We start from the raw sequence: 19,884 nt of genomic DNA, 5'->3' as shown, positions 1-19,884 counted from the left end.
TGCAACAGCGCACTAACTTCCTTTAGTTAGGGCTTGGAGTATAGTTCTGAAGTCTCCCGCTTCTTTCTTCTTCCCCTCTGGGCCTTCTCTGTGTGGTACTTCAACTCTTGAGAGCAAGGACTTTGATTCCACAAGCAGTAAGCAATGATTTACAGGAGTACTACTCTCTTTGAACAGTCTTTACAAAAACAAGGCCCAAGAAAACAGACGTTGCAGGTGCTTCATACTGAACACTCTATCTTCACTCATTCCTCATTAAGACTAATATCACAGAAAACAGTGTTCTTTGCATATCCAAATCTTAAAACTGAAGCTAGTGTGGCACTTGGTTGAGTAAGAAATGCAGGAAGGAGCTAAAAATGTGTTTGCACCTGTTGGCAGGCCAAATCTTGCAGAAAAATGTCTTTGTTGAAAAATTCTTATAATACAATTTCTACTTGGAGGCAAGGTTGTGAAGAAGTGTAAATGTGTTCTATTTCTAAAGTAGCTAATAAAAGAGTAAGTTAGCAATTGGGTAATGCTGGATTAATAAGGTCTCTGAGAGTGAGCTTTCAGCGAGAAGCATGGAGATACAGCCTGTTTCAAATGATGTCTAGCACGAATACGGCCTTCTAGATGGAAAGTATGTCGAGGGAACTGTGGTCCACTGGAAAATGAGAATTCAAACAAACTGGAAAATGTCACTTGAATGCACTGATTTTATCAAATTCAAACATACATTCAAATACCAATGGTAAACTGTTTATCTAAATTAAACTACTCTGATATTACAGCAACACAGCATTTTGAGAAAAGCTAAATGATTCTTTTCAGTCAATGTCTTGATTGATTTAATTTTCTGGGAATTTTTACAATTTAGAATAAAACCAAGGTAAAAACCACTGAATTTCAAGCAAAGCAGAAGTTACTTTTTTCAGCAGCCTGTTTTCTAAAGACCCCATGCAGCTTATTTCTGTCTGCACTGTGTACTCCTGATATTGGCACTCACTAGCTCTTTTGTTTAAGAGAGGGAATATGGTGTGCTCACATTCGTTAGCATATTTTTTAGTATTCATTACTCCTGTACCTTTTTTTTGTATTGGAGACATTTGAAGTCAAGCAAATGTTAGGAAATTTTATTTTTAAATCTGAAAACAAATAAAGTGCAAGATAGTATTGTAATGGGGAAGATAACCATTCACAGCAACCTCAGTGATGATCATATTCATTTCATCCAACAACTTCATTAAACTCCTTCCCCTAATCGTCCTAAAGGAATTCTCTTCCCTCTTGCTGTTTGGTAAGCTATTTTACATATTTATTGAGAATTATGCAAACTTATCAACATCACTTCTTCCTTCCTGTGAACTAAGTAGCTGGCATTATTTGTTGCCAGGAAAAATGTGAATGATTTTGCAATAGATTCCAAATATGCTGAAGAACAAACCTGCATGCAACACTCAAATTATTTTAAGAAACTATTCCCTGAGTTGGCCACTTCATTAGCTTATAGTGTGTAAGAGTCAAGCATGGTTTCTGTATTTTCCCTTCATTGCAACACAAGCAATGAAAGTAGCATGGAGGGTCAGTGTGTGTGTGTCGTAAGAGAAGACTTACTTCAAAGTTTTCATGAGGATTCCAATGAATTTTGCCATTTTCACATGCTCACACGTCTCGTGTCACTGCTTTCTCAACTGATGTCATCACTTTAATCAAAAGACCACAACTATCCAAAGCAATCCCTCAAACATTGCTCTGCTCCACTGAACCTGAAAACTTCATCAGATTGAAACTGGTTTAACCCAGGTTTGTGGGTTTGTTTTTCGTYTGAGTATTTCGTTTGCTAAAAGACTCATGTTTGCTTTACTTTAAACTACTTGCAGATTTGGAAGTAAATATGTAACAAGGATTTTTTTTTTTTTAACAGTTCATTTCCCATTCCAGGGAAATCTTTGCTATCTGGCTTAAGGTATAAGGACAGGAGGAGGACTTCGTTTTTACAGTTTCTTGAGGGGGTCTGCTTGGGAAGCAAAACTTTATCTTAGGCAACAGTATCCCAAGATGAAACAGGCATTTCACAATGCATGACTTGCTCAGCTTGAACTGAAAATATTGTTTTAAATTTTCAACAAACTGAAAAGAAAAACCAATCTTTTCATCAATCATTTGATTGTGCTCCCTGCAGACCCTTCCATGTTCATATCCATCATCGCAAAACATTCCTACTTAGCAAGGGTCAGCACAAAGGCAGTGTAGGGGCCTAAGTTGCTACCAATGGCTTTGCTTCCTTTCTCCCATGCTTAGATATCCCCATTGGAGCAACTTTCGGTTATGCTGTATCATGCCTCTACAGGCCACTGGCAAAGAACAAGTCCTGCTGTTAGATGTTAGAACCAGATATACAGGGTTGTGCACCTGGGTCAAGCTTTACATAAGCAACAGCAACCAGCTGCACATTCACTGGAATTAGAACTGAATTGTAAACCATGGAATCAAGACCTTTCCAAACATTCACAAACCTGCTTGCTTTTGACAGACAACCAGGATCTAACAGCCATCTCAAAAAAAATCCTTGTCATCTTTCTTATAAAGAGCTATTCTTGATGTTTTTACAGATCCAAAGGCAAAAAGCTGCAGGGCAGTATGCAAGTTCAGAAGATGCAGACCACTTTCAGTGCCTGGTAAAGTCAACAGGAGCTCTTAACACCTTTCAGGAGTTGTGATGACCTCAGGGGCTTATCAGTTGAACAGCAAAGTGAGGTCATCAAATTCTAACCTTTATTCAGGATCAAGTCTAMGACCAAAAGTCTGAGTGTTCTTCCCACCTCAGTGGGGCATAGGATAAGCTTGAACAAACAGCTCCCAACCTCAGAATGAAGCCCCTCTTGCCCTTATACATAAGGTATAAATTCACAGAATCAGTCATCCCAACACCTGCCAGTCAGTTTAAGCACCTTTTGAGAGGTCTAACAGTCGCCCAAAGTAAGGTTAGGGTGTGGCAATAACTGAAATCACATTAGCTACCTTAAAAAAAGTAAGATTGGCCCTAGAAAATGAAATACATGGAGATATGATTGCCAAAAGAATTGATGACAAAACCAGCCCTTTATATTTGTTAAGTTAATGCTTGAGTAATGCAAATACATTCCTTTGCAGCTATTAACAGTGTGTTTGTTCATGCTCTCATTTCCACCATGGAGCACAGGTTAAGGAAAATCTCAAACTCTGCTGAGAAGAAAAGAACTAAGGACTTCAGATTTTTGAAAATAAATGAAGATCCATGAAGACAGGTAAGAAAAAGCTGACCATTGTTTGCTACAGCTCCTCCTTTTTGAATGCAAACATTAATATCTCAAAAGGTATTACAGAAACATGAGCATACAACAGTTGTGTCAATGCAGATGTCAGAAGCTAAGATCCTTTGTTACATAAGTTGAATGATGGGACATTTGTGTTTCTTACACGTTCAGGTATTATTTACAAAGGAATATGAGTTCAAACTAGCAAATTCAAAGAAATAAAACATCTGAAAAATTCAAAACAGATAGAAAATTGTAGGATGGTGTTGAAGCTTGGTTACAGACTCCAGGAAATCTCCCCGGAAGACTGAGAAGCCACAGTATTGGCTCTCTGTGAGCAAAGATTATTATTTGTTTGTACCTCATCACAGAGCCTGATCCGCAGGAGGGCTCATAGAGGATATCATCATAGTACTAGTACAGAAAATAACTATAATTCAATAATGATGATATCGTCAGCATAAGCTCTCTGACTGTAGAGACTTGCAGGCAGTGGTGGTTTGACATTTTTGTTATCCTCTGTTAAAAATTAGAACAGACAGTGTTCAGTAGAGGAGGCAACGTCTGACTTGTTAGGAAACACCCCTGCTTCTTTGGAGATTGCCCATGTCAAGGGGTTTCTAGGTAATATTAAAAAGCTGACCTAAGATATGTATCTGTGACATATCCCCTAAAACTCTTCTTGGGAAAATCAGGAAAAGGCCTCACTTGTTGAAATGAAAAAACCATTGTGTCTTGTTTAATTGTCTTTTAACTTTTCTGGCCTGCTGCCAGTGAACGCATGCTCTCACTACAGATGCCAAACCAAATACCTGCTGTGGAAAGGCGACTAGCCAATGCGTGCAATGAAGCAATGCAATCGCTTCCTGTGCTTAAAGAATTAACAACTGGATAACTGGAAGACAATTAAGTCATGTGGCTAGTAATACTCTGTATGCATTTTCTTAGGGCCTGTGTAAGTTGGGAAAGCTTTCCATGTTCCAGTTAGGCCCATGCTAAGGATGCTGATGGATTTCAGAGTATCTTCAGACAGCAGCTCCTACAAAAATACCTGAGCTAAGGCCAGTAACTTGAGTGGTAGGACCAGAGCTACAGCTATACAACCTAGGTAGCAAAACCAGCTCATCTTTCCCTAACACTAGACAAATACACACTCTTTGGTGAGTTCTGTCACAGCTATGTTACAAATAGCAATAAAGACAGCCAATCTTAACTTAACTTAGGCACATCTCTGCCACCTGCAGCCAACAAATTACAGACACATCCCTAATGAAAAAGATACAGCAACATATGTGGAAGAATTCAGCCTTCTGAATTCTGACTGACACAATTCCAGCTCCCTTGTCTTTTCCTTACTTTCAAAAGCAAGACTGTCAAAGGTGGTGAGTGGAGCAGGATGGAAAAAGAATCAGAGAGAGCTCATCCAAAGCTCAGTATGTTTGTTGTGGTCAGTTTGGATTGAAGAGTGCTCACCCACATTCTCACGAAAGGCAGCCAGAGGTGATCTGGAAGTCCACAGTTACAAAGCCTTGCTCATTCAAGTGGTCTCAGCTTCTGAGAGAGTCCCAGAGGTCTCCATTTCACGTGTGCCAAGCCCGCTTGCATGAGTATCGACTCATAGAATCAAGCTCTGTACTGCCTACTTCAGCTCAGCATGTTTGTGACCTGATTACTACTAATTTCAGCACATGCCTCTACTGCATAGCCAACTGCTGAGTTTCACGCATTGCTGTTCTGTGTCCAAAACAGCCTCACACTTCAGACCCAAGGGATTTCTAGAATTTCCCCAGCAGTAACCACTATGGAGTTACTCTGCCAGCCCAAGCATTGTGAACAGTCATCTGAGCATAAAACCAAGCACCATCACGTAAACTGTCCTTACTCATGTGTACTGTCCAAGAACAATATGTAATATGACTGTATACAAATGACAGTTGCTTAATCCACAGATCAGTTCTCTGTATTTATTCAGAGTTGTTATCTTCCAATGTTATCTTCAATGACCTGCACTGGCTTCTCTGTGCACCATCCTAACTGCCTATTGCCTCAGTTTGCTACACCTGAGCAGATCCCTCTTCCTGGTAATACTACAGTGCAAAGCTCAATTTTGCTGTTGAGCTTGCAAGGGCTGTATTTAGGAGAAAACTAGCAATAGGCACACAGAAATATACGAGGGTGGACTACGGTATTTGATTCCCATAGGTTAAGTTTGTGTGTGTGTATCAACATAGCAATGCACCTAAGCAACTAAAATCTGTGTTCATTAGTGTTCTCCTGCACAGAATGTGGCACTTCCTTGAGACAGCCACATTAGGAGCACAGCACCATCTTTGTGGTATTATAGCCTGAAGGGAATGGCAGCTCCATCCTTATGGTCTCCAGGAATCCCAAGAAAGATTCCTAGCTTTTCTGCTCAGTGATCACGACTGAGCACCTGTAGACTACTGCCCACTCTTAACGGCTGTATTTCCTATTCTTTTCCTTAGCAATTGCTCTAGTGGTCAAAGAGACCATGCCACCTGCTATTCCCTGGCTCCAACCTCTTCCAACATCACTCTACTGGTTTCAAAAAAAATACATGCAACTCTACCTCCTAGGGTCTACTACTCATATTACCATTTAGAAGGGTCACTCAGATGCAAAAATAGTCTGAAACAGCACCTCTACTATATCAGTGGAATATTCATTTTAATTAAAATTAATAACTAGATTAATTGAACTAATTAATTCATTCTTAACAAACAAAAAATATAGCTGGCATTATATGACTCACCAGAAGGAAAGAGGCCCTGATTTAAAAATAAATGCTTCCCCTAATATCCCCACTGTAATACCCTCTGGACCCCCACAAAACCTTTATGTTCTCCAAGAGACCTACAGGTCTTCTTTATGTTGACAACTTCTGTTCTTGTAACATTTCCATTTCTCCCAATGGTCATATAAGCCACCTCACATTTCCCCAATTTCTTTCATGTTTGAATCGTAAGCTGGACAAGAGGCAGCACAGGAGGTGGCCAGCTCTCAGCTGTGCAGTGGCCTTCAGGCAGGAACATGGATTGGTAGCTGGCAAGGTAGACAGAAAATACAGCTTGTGCTGCAGTCTTTCCCTTGGTGGCAATGCTAGTTTGGTTCTCTCTCCCTCTGTCCACTACCAACTCTCCACAAACTTGTCGGAACTTCATACCCTTCAGACCCACAGCCCTTTCTAAAGATGGCCAAAAGATACAAACTGTACTGGAGGAGGGGAACTGGTGGGGAGGGGAGTGACAAAGCAGGCAGAAAGACAGTCTGATCGCCTAATTTCATTTTAAAACCAAGCTAAACACCAACAGCTTGAAAGGATGACACTAGCAAACTGCAGTTGAGGAGTGCAAGTTAGTCATTCCACATTTCCTGATTACATGGAGCAATCACCATTCGCTTATGACATACAATCTTCCCGCACTGATAATCTCCCGAGGGGCTGTCTGGGCCAGAAGCCATACGTACTATATGATCTGTAAAGAGGATAAAGCTCAGGAATGAGACCCTCTGTGCACCATCAGGTTGTCACCTAATTAAGCTCTCACTTGGACTGATTCATCCACTACCTCTTATCTGCTTTGAGTTCTAAGCTTTGTTTTGTTTTCAGACAATAAATCTTCTAATGGGATTTCTGTACTGTGATCCTCTGTGGTTTTAGAAATCACTTTATTTTGCTTTCCATGTTGGTATCCCTGCCAATACAGTTTTACCTACAGTTAACTCTTGTTCTGCCCTGTGACTGTCCTTACAATACAATGATTACTTGGTTTTCTCTTAAAAAAGTAATGCCTTAGTTACAAGAAGCTACCTCTGTGTCAACAGTCTTCTAGTAAGGAAACTATATTCATTTTCCCCTGAAGATCAAGTCAAGCCAGTTCAAAGTAGTAACTGTAGCACTTGGGCTGAAGTCATTTTAATTCATGAACTCATCTCTCCTTCACAAACCACAAAAGCTTCCCCGAAATCTGTCTTTATCTGATTTTTCATTAGCTCTTACAGTTTGAGATATAAATTCCACATCAAACAAATATTTATTAAGTAAATAGGATGAGAAAGTTGGGGAGCATGAAAATCCAGGAAAGCACTTGCAAATCCAACTTAAGAATAGGGCTTCTACATAGAATCATAGAACGGTAAGGTTGAAAGGGACCTCTGGAGGCCATCTAGCCCAACCCTCAGCATAGCCCTGTATAGGAATTGAACCCACGACCTTGGCATAAGCAGCACCACGCTCTAACCAACTGAGCTAAACCTGCCCTCAATTCCTGAATAGCTATCAATATTTCATAAATTAAAGTGACATTTGGGACAACAGTACCGACTCAGAAGCTCTAGGGATATACAAAGTGTGCAAGCTACTTGGACAAAGACCACAGCAGATTGACCTAGGAACAATTTATTTTGGTGAACTCCATTCATTTTAACGGGTACTCGGGGAGGAGAGATAAGATCAACTGCAAAAAAAAAACACAAAATTTTATTTCGTATCAAAGCTAAACATAACAAAATGTTCTGACCTTATCTGAATTAAACCTAAGAGTAAATAAGTATCTCTGAAACTTTCTCTCTAACTGAAAAGCTCCTACAGAACTACATTTTTGGTGGTTTTTTTGGTAACGTTTAACTAGCAAAATTGTTTGACTGTCGTGAAGACAGAGTGACCTATCTGTACAATGTGGCTTGTAAGAATGGAGTTTAGGTAAGGAAATCTGCGAGACTCTGAGTTGCAGGTAAAACATACTCCAACTTTCCAAAAGACAGATGCAGAGAGGTATGCTAAAGGAAACCACCTCCACTGGGTGAGAGTGAGCAGTTGCATCATGGGGTTACCCAGCAAGGCAGGCTCCAGAGCTCAAATAATCCTTCTGCTTAGCACCCTGCACCAGGACTAACTGAAACCAAACTAAACAGAGGCCTCTGTGAATACAGCTACGAAAGAAATGCAGGCTCAATCCAGGCTCGCCCCCTTCCAGAAGATGGAGTGAGCATCCTGGAGGTCCCACGCAGATCCCAGGGACCCTCGGGCCATGTAGTACCCCACTGCCCTCCCTTGCACCAGAAAGGGCAGCTTTTCCAGGAGCCTCTCGGGGCAGCAAGAAGGACAGGGAGCTGCTCCCTGCCCTGCTCGTGAAGGGTAGAGCCCCAAGAGGTGGAAAAAGGCCAGCGGGACCACGGGACCTCTGGTCCAGCCCGACCCATCTGGCCCAACAGCAGTCAAAGGAGGGCAGTCGTCCAGGCCCCCCCGTGCCCGCCCTGCCCCACTCCGCGCACGGGAAATCCCCCGACAGCTCCCGGCCGAGGGATAAAAGCCCCGGCAGACAGCGAGGCTGCACACACAGCTCCCGTAGCGCCTCCACTGCCAGCGCCAGCCATGAGCCCGCACCTCTCCCTCCTCCTCCTCCTGGCCGCCTGCGCTGCGCTCTGCCGGGGTAACAGCGCGGGCACTCGAGCCGAGCCGACGCGTCCGGGGCTGGTCCCGGCCGGGGCCGCGGGGCGGCGGCGCCCCCAGCGCCCGGGCGGTGCGGCAGGGGGGTGCTGAGGGCCGGGACCCGGGGGGCTGCGGGAGGCGGGCCGGGGCCCGCGCTGGCAGCCGGGGCGGTGCGGGGCCGCCGCCGGGACCCCCGCTCAGGCCGAGCCTCCCCGCAGGGGCGCCGCTGGCCGGGGAGCTGCGCTGCCGCTGCGTGCACGCCGTGACCGAGGTGATCCCGCCGCGGCGCCTGGCCCGCGTGGAGCTCGTCCCCGAGGGGCCGCACTGCGCCGTGCCAGAAGTCATGTAAGTGCCTGACCCCGGCCCCGACCCCGGCCCTGCTCCTGCCTCTGCGGCCCCCTCACTCACCCTCTCCACTCGCCCCCAGAGCCACGACGAAGCAGGGACAGATGATCTGCCTGAACCCCTCCGCGCCTTGGGTCCAGCTCATCATCACCAAGATCCTCAACAGGTACGTGCCGCGGGCCGCGGCCGCACTCCGCTGCGGGCGCTGCCCCGGGAGACGCGCCGGGAGGGAGCGGGCGCCCGGCGCCGCCGCGGCCAGCCCGGCCCGCGCTGCAGCCCGCGCACGGCAGCAGCTCTCGGCAGCGGCAGGGGAGCCTGCTCGAAGGCCCCTTCTCTTCTGCTTATAAGCAAGTTGGAGGCCTGCAGTTGGGGATAGTAAATGGTGATATCTGTGCTTTTGGATTTTTGCTTTCAGCTGAACGCAGAACAAACGGTGAGGAACAGAAACTTTCTGGAAGGAAAATGACTCTCTGACCCTGGGACTTAAGGGACCACTGAATTTTTTCTCAGAAGGACACTGTATTGGAGATCACTCTATTTATTGCGTAGTTTAATTTAATGTAATAATATTAGATTGTATTTATTTAAATGTTTTAAGTACAATATAAGGTCTATCTTTAGTTTGGAGATTGTCTTAAAAGCACAATTTAATGTGTCATATTAAATTAGCAAGTATTAACTTGCTTTTGCAGAGAAGTGCAGGAGGGAAGATACTGGGATTATTCTTAATTCTCTCAGTAGAAAATCTTTGCCTTGGTTCCAGCATCAGTGAACCACTGATGGAGCTTCAATATTAGCATGGAAATTCATTTCCATGCTACCCCCTTATATAGGGGGTAATGTCTAATTCACATGTAAATATTTATTTTACATAGCAGCTATGAACAGAGGAGGAAACTGCTGCCTCTCAAAACATATCTTAGTTTTGTTCTGCACATCTTACAGACATGTGACTGGAAAAAGCTTTCCCAGCTACCACGGGAAAGCTCTGCAGTCAGTGTGCTGTGCCAAAGCCAAAGTTTAACCCAGCAGTGCAAGTTCACCATCAACATCAAATTCCCTTCTCCTGCAAGACGTCCTGGTATAGGCAACACTGTTTATCTCCAGGTTTTGAATTTTGAGAGAGCTGGTGTTTTTTGCTCTTTGCAGCCTTAGACATCTTATGTCTTTTTTTTTGTATGGCATAATGTCATGATTTATATGTAAGTGAAAATGAGGCTATGCTGAAGAATGTTTATTTATAATAGTCCATATTCATTTTTGGAATTGTATGCTTACAACTTCCCCTGCTCTTCATATTTCTGTCCAGTCAAAATTTAATGAGAAGGGGAAATCTAAACCACTTTAAGTGCTAGTAATTAAATGTTATCATGGTTAGATCATGTAATTTTTATTAAACTTCTCACAGTAATCTTTCCAAGCTGCCAAAGAAACCCTCTGGGTTATACAGTATGTGTAATTATATATTAGGTATATTACTGTAACATTCAAAATTCAGAATAACTAAAGCAAGTAAATAAATTAAAAGCAAGATTTCTGTAATGGTTTATTACTATGTATATTCTAATTAAAGGAGTTTCCTTTTTTGTTAATTATATTTAGTTTGGGGGGGGGKAAATAAATATTTAGTAAAATATGCCTAGTGTCTGTTTCCATTTACTAACACATCTTGCAACAGCAAATCTTGTCAACTTAGTTAATGATTTGCATAAACTGTGCCCATCAAGATACTTTCACCACTCTAAAACTGCAACTGTGATTATTGATTCGCCCCGATGGGAGTTCTGAATTTGAACACTAGGACTGAAACTGTTTTGTTTGGTCCTATTTGCAGTAAAATGAAATGATTTGAGAAGCTGATGTGAAAAGCACCAGAGCTCCATTTTCCYCTCTTTACATTTCACTGCAGTGATCTCGAAGTGGAAAATACAGTTTGAGACCCTACTGTTTGGAGCAATGGAGCATTTCTTTCCTGGACACGAACTTAAATTTTTGTGTCAATTTCTGAATCCTCTTGAAACAAGGAAAAAGCAGCATTTCATAAGGCAAAACAGCATAAATCTTTTCTTTGGCAAGGCTATTAGGAAACATTTTCACCTGACAGCCCCTTGCTGTATTTAAAGCAAGCTAATGCTGCCACTTGGAGAGGCAGCACTAGCTTTGTAGCCCCCTGCTACAAAGTCTCTTGCAGACTGCTTGTAGACCAAGGCCAAGAACAGCGTCTGTGAGATGTTTCGGGATGAAAGCCAGGACACTGCAGTCTGGATTGCATGCAGATCAGATAACATAGCTTCATCACTGATAATGGAGTTAGATTTGTTTTTGTGTGAAGCTGTGATATCTCTGGTATCTCAGATCTGTGATATCTGTGATATCTGTGATATCTCAAACCTAAGAGTCTCTTCTTTCTGTCTACCAACATACTTCTGTATTTTGCCTACTGCAGATGAGCAACATGCTATTTTCACTATATTTTTAACACATCTTCCATGAAGGCACAGCCAGAGGCAAGAGGGGGTTGGCTGTGGGTAAAGCAGAGGAGATACTATTTCAGCCCTGATTAGCTTGCCACTAATTCATTTTTCAGTCAGACTCAGACAGATACTGGTCCTGCTAATGTGTATGATTATTTCATAAAGTAAATCCCCAGCCTCTATGACAAATGTGACCAGGGCTGGAAGTTGTCATTAGTGAAACTGTTGGAGCACGGTATTTAAAGTGCTTACGGGATGTGCTTCGCAAATCACTTGATTGTTCCAGTAACAAACCTACCCTGCAGACGTGCAATCTGACCTGTGCGCATGTATTACAGTACCTGTTGTGGGCAACACCTGACATTGCCATTCCTAGTTCACACAGATGCAGCACTGCGTGCAGCTGCTTGATGTGACTCAGCTTTGCAAACCTTTTTTGGACAAGAATGATCCCTTTGCTGTATGTTTGCAGAGTGCTTAGGACAGAGGCTCCTGTCCCTGTTCAGGACACCAAGGCACTGTCTTAGCACAAATCTGGCTGCAAGGCCATCATGCCAAGCAAATTCTTGTGCTGCTGTAGGAAAGGAGGGCACATTCCTCCTTTCCTCATAATTATATGGGCCAAGAAAGACTGGAGAGCTGAAAGTTCATAGGAAAGAAGCTCATTTTAGGGGTGTCAGCAGGATTTCCAGGCCACTCCCATCTCTCCAGTACACATATACATATAAATAGCCCCTCGATGGCTAGATGTCCTTTTCACACTATCCTTGCTACAGGTCTGTAGCTGCTTTGGACAACAGAGTGATTTTTTGTCTGCACATCTATTTTGCAAATCTGACTAATGTATTTGGATGATTGCCTGGGAATGGAACATTACAGAAATCCAGTTTGACATCTGTTTGGCAGCCTCCAGTCTGGTTTTCTTAGAAAATAAGGCTTACTATGTGATGGAACTGCCTGGATGGTTCTGCATTCCTCTGTTCCCCCAACAACTTTTGAACATGTTGGGCATTTTCAAGGTATTAGGATCAAAGATACTGATTTTCTGGAAGTTTTCTGAAAGTCTATGAGTAGCAGTGGAGATTCCTATCATGCTCACACTAAGGAAAAGACTGCAGTGTAAACTGAACTCTCAACACACTAGAGGACCTACAGCACAGGGAGACAGAGATGTTATGGATGCTTTAACTGTATGAATTTCCAACGCATTCTTTGGTTGGTATACATATCTAGTTAGATATCAGAGAATCCAATCACAAACCGTAAGTCCATAGAAAACCATGTTTCATTAGTTCTGGTACTTGTTTTCTCAAAGCATCTTAATTGCCTGTTGCAATAATATTCACCAGTGGGAGCAGGGGAAGGTATACATTTCCACAATGCCTAGGAAGAGCTTAGCACTACTAGGTCTTCTTTCAATATCCTAGAAGGAAAACATCCTGTCATCTGTGCAGAGTGACAGGATGAGCTGTGCTGATTGCACATTTTCCTTATGTCACAACACGCATTTTTGTTCTCTTTGTGTCATCAGATAGAACTCTTGACACACTAACCTCATCACAGATAAATGCTTTTAAAGTTACTCCTTCTCCTTGGGCTTCCCTGATTCATACTTACTGGTATGAGTAAAGTATCTGATCTGCTTCCCTTTCTTTTCCCTACTTCTAGGAGCCACCAGTGCAAGAGAGGAACATACCTACACCTTCTCATCATGCTAACAGGCAATGGACCTGTCAGTCTACCCTATCCCTCACCAGCAACTAATGACCAAGTATTACTAACTAGTTGGGTCAATCAGAAAAGGGAGTGGGATCTCCTCATATCCAGAAAAGTCTGGCCAGGAGGTTGGGCTAATCCCAGCAGAAAAAATCAGCTAAGTGCCCAGAATGACGCAGACATAATGCTTTGAGAAGTTCATTCCTTCAGGATGATCCCAGATTATGTATTTATTTTCCTCTTAATTTTTTGAGAGTGTCTATGTAAGAGTGGCAGTATGGATTACATATTAATAATTTCTTCCGCCTCCTAGCCATAGCCTTCATGAAAGATTATTTTAAAGATTGTTTTATTAGTTCTGGAAAAAAAGGAATGATTTCATGATATTCTGAGCACCACTGCAAACTGCACGAAGACAGAGTGAATGATGCTCATCTAATGATTTTTCATCATCTCCTTTTTTTTCTAAAATACATTACTGGTAATATTTCTTTGAGCATATCCTGGTGGGGCCAGACAGGGAGGGCTGGCCTAATACAGATGAAAGAGAAGCACCTGAGCAATATTCCTGGGCAGATGAGCCATTTTTTCAAGTCTTAATACAGCTCACATTTCTTTGCATTCAGTTCGTATAGCAACTATTTGCACAAGACTTTCCCAAAGCTCTAGCTTGGACTAAAGTTCAGGCCAGCTTTGAGGACTTCGATATGTCAGAGGATTAAGACATTCTAGACCATCACAAATGTTCTTGTGAACGTCAAATGAAATGGTTAATTACACCACAGGAAAATGACTGAGCAAACAGGCTTCTTCAGCCTCGTAAGTACTGCAGATGTTACATATTTGTCAACAAGCCACGGTTGGTCACTGAAGAACATTTCCTTTTTGGCATGGTGAAGCAATCCCAGGGCTTCTTTCTGCAGTGAGCTGCTGCTTCCCCAATGCATCACTGAAATTATTTCATTGTTACAAGCTACTCAATGCTCAAATATCCCTTAAAAAAGTGTACCTTGAACAGCTTATCTGCTGAATTGATACTGAATCAGATTGTAATTCACATTAAGAAAAGTCACTGACGAATGTATGTGAATGAAACTTTTCCTAGCTGAAGAATAAAAAAATTAATTGCTTTGAAAATCTGAACTGGCACAGACAGGTGGTACCAGGCCGAGGAAAACATGGGCACATTTTCTACTCAATTCTGTGAGACCTGAACAGATTAAGAACCACATCCCACTAACAGCTGTCCTCCAGAATTTGAACATGGTTATTTTTAATAAAGGGATGGAAAAATTCCCTGTTCACATCAAGTGTAACTTTCCTTGAAGATAGCTTGATTTTTTTTAGGGCCCTCTCAGTTTGGTTTCTTTTTTATGAAATCTCCCACTGGAAACAAGAAAGACTAGCAACTAGCTTTCCACACGTTTGAGAAGGCAAGAAAAAGTTATTTAAGAACATACTACTGGAGTTGATGATCTCAAACTAACAGGACAGAAGTCACATTGAGGAGATTCTTGCTGTAGATGGAGTTTGTCACTGCTCTTTTACGATTTGCATATTTAGTGGCCAAACTAATCTAGTAATTGATATTGCAACATATTTTACTTTGCTCGGCCTGTTCCTGGATATAAATTCCTGTTGAAAGATTTACTTAAGAGTGACATAGTTATCCTAATGGAATATGCTCTGTCCATGCAGATTTCTATGTGACACAAGGCTTTGACCACTCTCTAACAGAAAAATGGGCCCTTACTGTACCATCTGTAGTGATTTCTTAGCAGCTCTGCTACTGCTGACCACCATGAATCACCCCAAAAAGGGGTAAAAAGTAGGTGAGCTCCTATTGTTCTTACATCTCTTGTCTACTTAAAATGGCATCCAAAGTCAGTGATGTAAAGTCGACTTGATCTAAGTCTTGTCGTTGACGTCAATGTGATGAGGACTTCATGCAATGGGCTTACTGCTGCTGAAGTCCAAGAGGGCTTTGCCTTAAATTTCAGCGGAAGAAGGATTGAGTTTAGAACTAGGCTGCTATTGAGCTGGTGCTTTCCAAACCAGAAAGCCTGTTTGCATAGAACATTGCTGAAAAAGAAAAACAAAATGACACTACAGGAAAGATTTCCCCAAATAAACAAAAGTCAGTATATAATGTCATATTTTATAAACAGTCACAAGACAGGAAATGTTTGTTTAATTTTTTCTCTGCCAAATACCTCAAGTACAGGAAGAAAAAAAGAATGCCAGAAAACAATTCACACAGAGACTATTCTTCTTACATATCTGATGGATCTAGAGCCACCAAGATTGCCAGGCCATAATGTACATAACCAAGGAAAGGAGCTGTACCAGAAGGCTGAGCTGAAAAACTGCATCCTCACAGTACTTGAATCTGGTCATTTGCAATATGCTAGATGTTCAGTTCTGCCCCAACGGGAATGTGAAGCTGGGCACAGGAGAACAGTGAGTTCACATCAAGCTCCAAGAGGAAAAGAGTCAGCTCACTAACTGCAAGGCAGACAAACTGGTCAGCATGCACAAAAATACCTGCCAGCCTAATCGTGAGTATAAAGTTATAATGTTCTCTATTCTCATCTTCTCTCTTCTTGGGAATATTTTGCAATTAGGGAATTGTTTTGTGAGTTTCCAGATACCCCAGTAATAAAATAGTCCATGGAGTCATCTCCCCCTACCCCAGTTAAAGGAAATGAGGAGTCTATTGCTGCTCAGATTAAAGAAAAATGTTAAACTATTAAGTCTTCAATAAGATTTTAGAGGAAAATTTTTAAATCACTCTACACAGCCCAAGAAAGGACAGAAGCAATTCAAAGAGTTGGAGGAAATGAAGCGACATCCAGACTCTAAAGACTAGGAAGAAGGGGTGGGATTGCTGTGTCATCTTTGGACAGCACCTGCTCCTCATACTCGTGCCAGGAACGTCCAGCAGAATTTGAGCCTTGGCATCTTTCATTTGAGCATGACTGGGAGCACCTACAACCATTCATCCCTTTGCATAGCATTCAGGGCTCTTCATTCTTCAGCTAAGAACTAAATCAATAATCAAATTATTGTGTACTTGGCAGAAAACTCCAAATACAAATATTAAATGTGAACATATCCTCAGATGCACAAGACAAGTGACTTTATATCCCAGTCTCCACTAGCCTCTTGCAAGCTTAAGAACTTCAAGAGAACCTAGAGAACCTTTAATCCCCAAAATCTGGTGTGTAAAAACCAGTCCATTCCTGTATAAGTTTCTGTCCCTGGGTCACTGACATTGATGGGCTCCCTAGCAAGTGGAATAGGCTCTCCAGACACCTCCAGCCAGAAGCACTGGAGTAGGGACAGTGGCTGGGGAACAGAAACTGACCCCATAGCCTGATCCTGCTGTCTCACCCCAAATGTCTGTGCCCACATACATCCCCACTCAACACATTGTGGGGACATTCATTCTGTTGCTGCCCTGGGAGTGGGTTCATTTGCCACAAGAACCACCAGGTGGGCCACTGGAGGCTGCCTAGTGTCGGGCAGTGCCGCACCGTGCCGACCTGTTAGGGCATAGGAAAGAGAGAGGGCGAGCAGTGGCCGCCCGAGGATGTGCGGGGAGGAGTGAAAGATACGTGACACGTGTGAATCACATTTCTCCTGCTCGACAGCTCCCGGCCGAGGGATAAAAGCCCCGGCAGACAGCGAGGCTGCACACACAGCTCCCGTAGCGCCTCCACTGCCAGCGCCAGCCATGAGCCCGCACCTCTCCCTCCTCCTCCTCCTGGCCGCCTGCGCTGCGCTCTGCCGGGGTAACAGCGCGGGCACTCGAGCCGAGCCGACGCGTCCGGGGCTGGTCCCGGCCGGGGCCGCGGGGCGGCGGCGCCCCCAGCGCCCGGGCGGTGCGGCAGGGGGGTGCTGAGGGCCGGGACCCGGGGGGCTGCGGGAGGCGGGCCGGGGCCCGCGCTGGCAGCCGGGGCGGTGCGGGGCCGCCGCCGGGACCCCCGCTCAGGCCGAGCCTCCCCGCAGGGGCGCCGCTGGCCGGGGAGCTGCGCTGCCGCTGCGTGCACGCCGTGACCGAGGTGATCCCGCCGCGGCGCCTGGCCCGCGTGGAGCTCGTCCCCGAGGGGCCGCACTGCGCCGTGCCAGAAGTCATGTAAGTGCCTGACCCCGGCCCCGACCCCGGCCCTGCTCCTGCCTCTGCGGCCCCCTCACTCACCCTCTCCACTCGCCCCCAGAGCCACGACGAAGCAGGGACAGATGATCTGCCTGAACCCCTCCGCGCCTTGGGTCCAGCTCATCATCACCAAGATCCTCAACAGGTACGTGCCRCGGGCCGCGGCCGCGACTGCTCTCTGGGATGGGGACTCATGCCATGCAGCAGCCAGCTCTAACACAAGTACTTTGGAAGGTTAAGCTTAGCTGTAGCCTGGATTTGAAACCAGCATCAACAGTGCTAGACTAACAAGCCGTATTCTGCTAGTGATTCCTATGGAGAATTCTGTTCAGTTACACCACAAATTGGCCCCAGAACTGACTTCTTTGGAAAGAGAAACCCTAGAAGGTCAGGCAGGGTATCCACATCAAATGCCTGATCAAATGTGAATCCACCTGCCATCATAAGGGCCAATGCAGCTTCTGCCTAGTAGACAAAGCCAATGCCATAGTTTTACCATCATCATCATCATCATCATCTTTTGCAGATGACCTATCTCCCATGGGGCTTGCAAAAGGTCTCAGGTATCTGGGGCATGTAAAAAGCCTTAGTGAAAGGTTTTCTAATTTTGCTTTAAATGTGATATGAATTCTGTCTGTTGCAGTCCACATAAGCAGCTCTGAGGAAAGAAGAAACAACTCTAAATGAAGCTACCTGTATTTGGAAGAAGATACTGAGAAATGGATGCTGGAAGGAGATAACAGGCGAAGTCTCTGCCTTTGATGAACTTGTAGACAGCAGTTCTACATTCAATCCCTTTAATTCTCTCCACTCCTCTTGTATTTATTATTGCCTATTTTTATGTATGTATTTATCGACTCAGCTAAAATGATTGAATCAGTTTGATAAGAAAGCACATGCTTTGCTAGGCACCTCTCTGGGATTTTGATGCAGTTTTCACTGTTTAAGAAGTCTTCTCACCTTTGTGCAAGCTCCTTCTCTCCTAATATTTTTTTCAAACAAGTTCTTATAAATAGCATTAATATAAAAAAAGATGTGTCCTTTTTGAGGACCACTGTTTAAACGACATCTCTGTTCAGACAGTCTGATAGAGATTTGAATGGGTAGTGTTGTTATTCTGAGTGCTGTTTCGCACTTGCATTTTAGTCCATATTCAAGATTACAACAAAATAATAACTGATTAAAGCAAGCATAGTACTGTGCTATCATGCTAAATCTGTTGCCTCAGGTGCACAAATAAGCCTTAGGCTCAGAATGCTTTGCTAAGTCTTTCCCCCCCCCCCATAACTTACTAACCTTTACCATATAATATCTAGGATCTTGTTGTACACGATAATGTACAATGAAATCACAGAAAGCTTGCTCCCAAAGTCTCCATCTATTCTCTTCTTGCAGTTTTAGGAATTTGCATGAAATTGTGGGGTTGCATAGTTGGTTAGTATGCTTCAATTTTTTGTTTCTAACAGGATTTTTTTTTAGTTAAATGAGTTATTAATTATTTGGTATTTATACATGAGATGTAAAAGAGCAGTAATGTTCTGAAGAGGCTTAGATATTTTATGTCTTACCTGTATGACATACTGTCATAATTCACGTGGAATAAGTAATTTTCCTTATTCTGCTTTAAATATATTTATTTTAAAAGGTGGATTTATGTAATGATAACATAATGAAATCCAATGCAATAAAAATATTTACTTGTTAAAAAATGCTTTGTGTTTTTCAGTTAATCTCATGCTATAATGGGCAGGTGTGCCTGTGTAAGTTTGGCTGTCCAAGAGGCAGGGAAGCAGTCACCTATGTGTATGCGCAAGGATTTTTAGGCACAGGTGTAGTCCAATTTTATGGGAAGTGTTGGGATACTTTGTACTGAATAAACATGCTTTTAGATGCAGTGGTCCACTATTTTAATCCTTCATTTGCAGTTGCCTTTGTGAAAAGATACTACCATAGAATGGACGTACTGAATTAAAGTAAAGCCTGAGAGACTGCAGGAACTTGTACTCTGCTTTAACTTTAATTGGGGTCATGCTTAAAAACAAATATGTTTTGCTGTGTGGGAAGGAACAAAAGTCTCTGCTGCAGTAGGATACCATGACAGTTTTCAAGTGAAAACTGTAAATTTGTTTTCACAAAAAAAATGATCTGATACCAGCTGTAATAAGGAGTCCATACACCATTTAAAACATAGATTTTCTGTCCCTGTTATTTTCCAAGTGTTGCTGCAGGTATTTTTATAAACAATAGCTCAGCCAATAGGTACATCACACTATTTAGCAACAGCAAACTCAGCTGTTGTTCGCTCATGGAATTTCAACAGGACATTATATGAAGATATAACCATATCCTGGCCTTGCTGACAATAGGAGTCATATAGTGTTCTTCAATGAAAATTGAAGAAAGATGGCTCATCTAGAACTACGTATCTTCTTAATATAGTCTAGGTTTTGTTTGAGAGAA

General features: G+C 43.1%; 1 protein-coding gene and 2 long non-coding RNA genes across 3 annotated transcripts in view; 2 read left to right on the top strand and 1 right to left on the bottom strand.

The window, feature by feature from the left end:
* The window catches only part of LOC146596308 (uncharacterized), a 43,503-nt gene extending 34,298 nt beyond the window's left edge, over window positions 1-9,205 (bottom strand). The window contains exon 1 of the long non-coding RNA XR_014895765.1: window positions 9,139-9,205. This is a non-coding gene — a long non-coding RNA (uncharacterized LOC146596308). The remainder of the gene's footprint in view (window positions 1-9,138) is intronic.
* LOC146596307 (uncharacterized) lies at window positions 8,641-10,711 on the top strand. Its single transcript, XR_014895764.1, has 4 exons — window positions 8,641-8,731; window positions 8,949-9,075; window positions 9,158-9,241; window positions 9,491-10,711. It is a non-coding gene; the product is annotated as an uncharacterized LOC146596307 (long non-coding RNA).
* A 6,257-nt stretch (window positions 10,712-16,968) lies between these two features.
* Window positions 16,969-18,984, top strand: LOC146596306 (growth-regulated alpha protein-like). The gene is made up of 4 exons (XM_085304145.1): window positions 16,969-17,059; window positions 17,277-17,403; window positions 17,486-17,569; window positions 18,068-18,984. Exons 1-4 carry the CDS (start codon window positions 17,002-17,004, stop codon window positions 18,084-18,086), a joined length of 288 nt encoding a protein of 95 aa, XP_085160271.1. The 5' UTR covers window positions 16,969-17,001; the 3' UTR covers window positions 18,087-18,984.
* Window positions 18,985-19,884: the final 900 nt, after the last annotated feature.

This window comes from Rhea americana, unplaced genomic scaffold (assembly GCF_003343005.1).
Source record: "Rhea americana isolate MKP2758 unplaced genomic scaffold, rheAme1 scaffold_203, whole genome shotgun sequence".
Classification (NCBI taxonomy): domain Eukaryota; kingdom Metazoa; phylum Chordata; class Aves; order Rheiformes; family Rheidae; genus Rhea; species Rhea americana.
The sequence above is the reverse complement of the archived record's forward strand: the minus strand, read 5'-3'. Positions and strand labels throughout refer to the sequence as shown.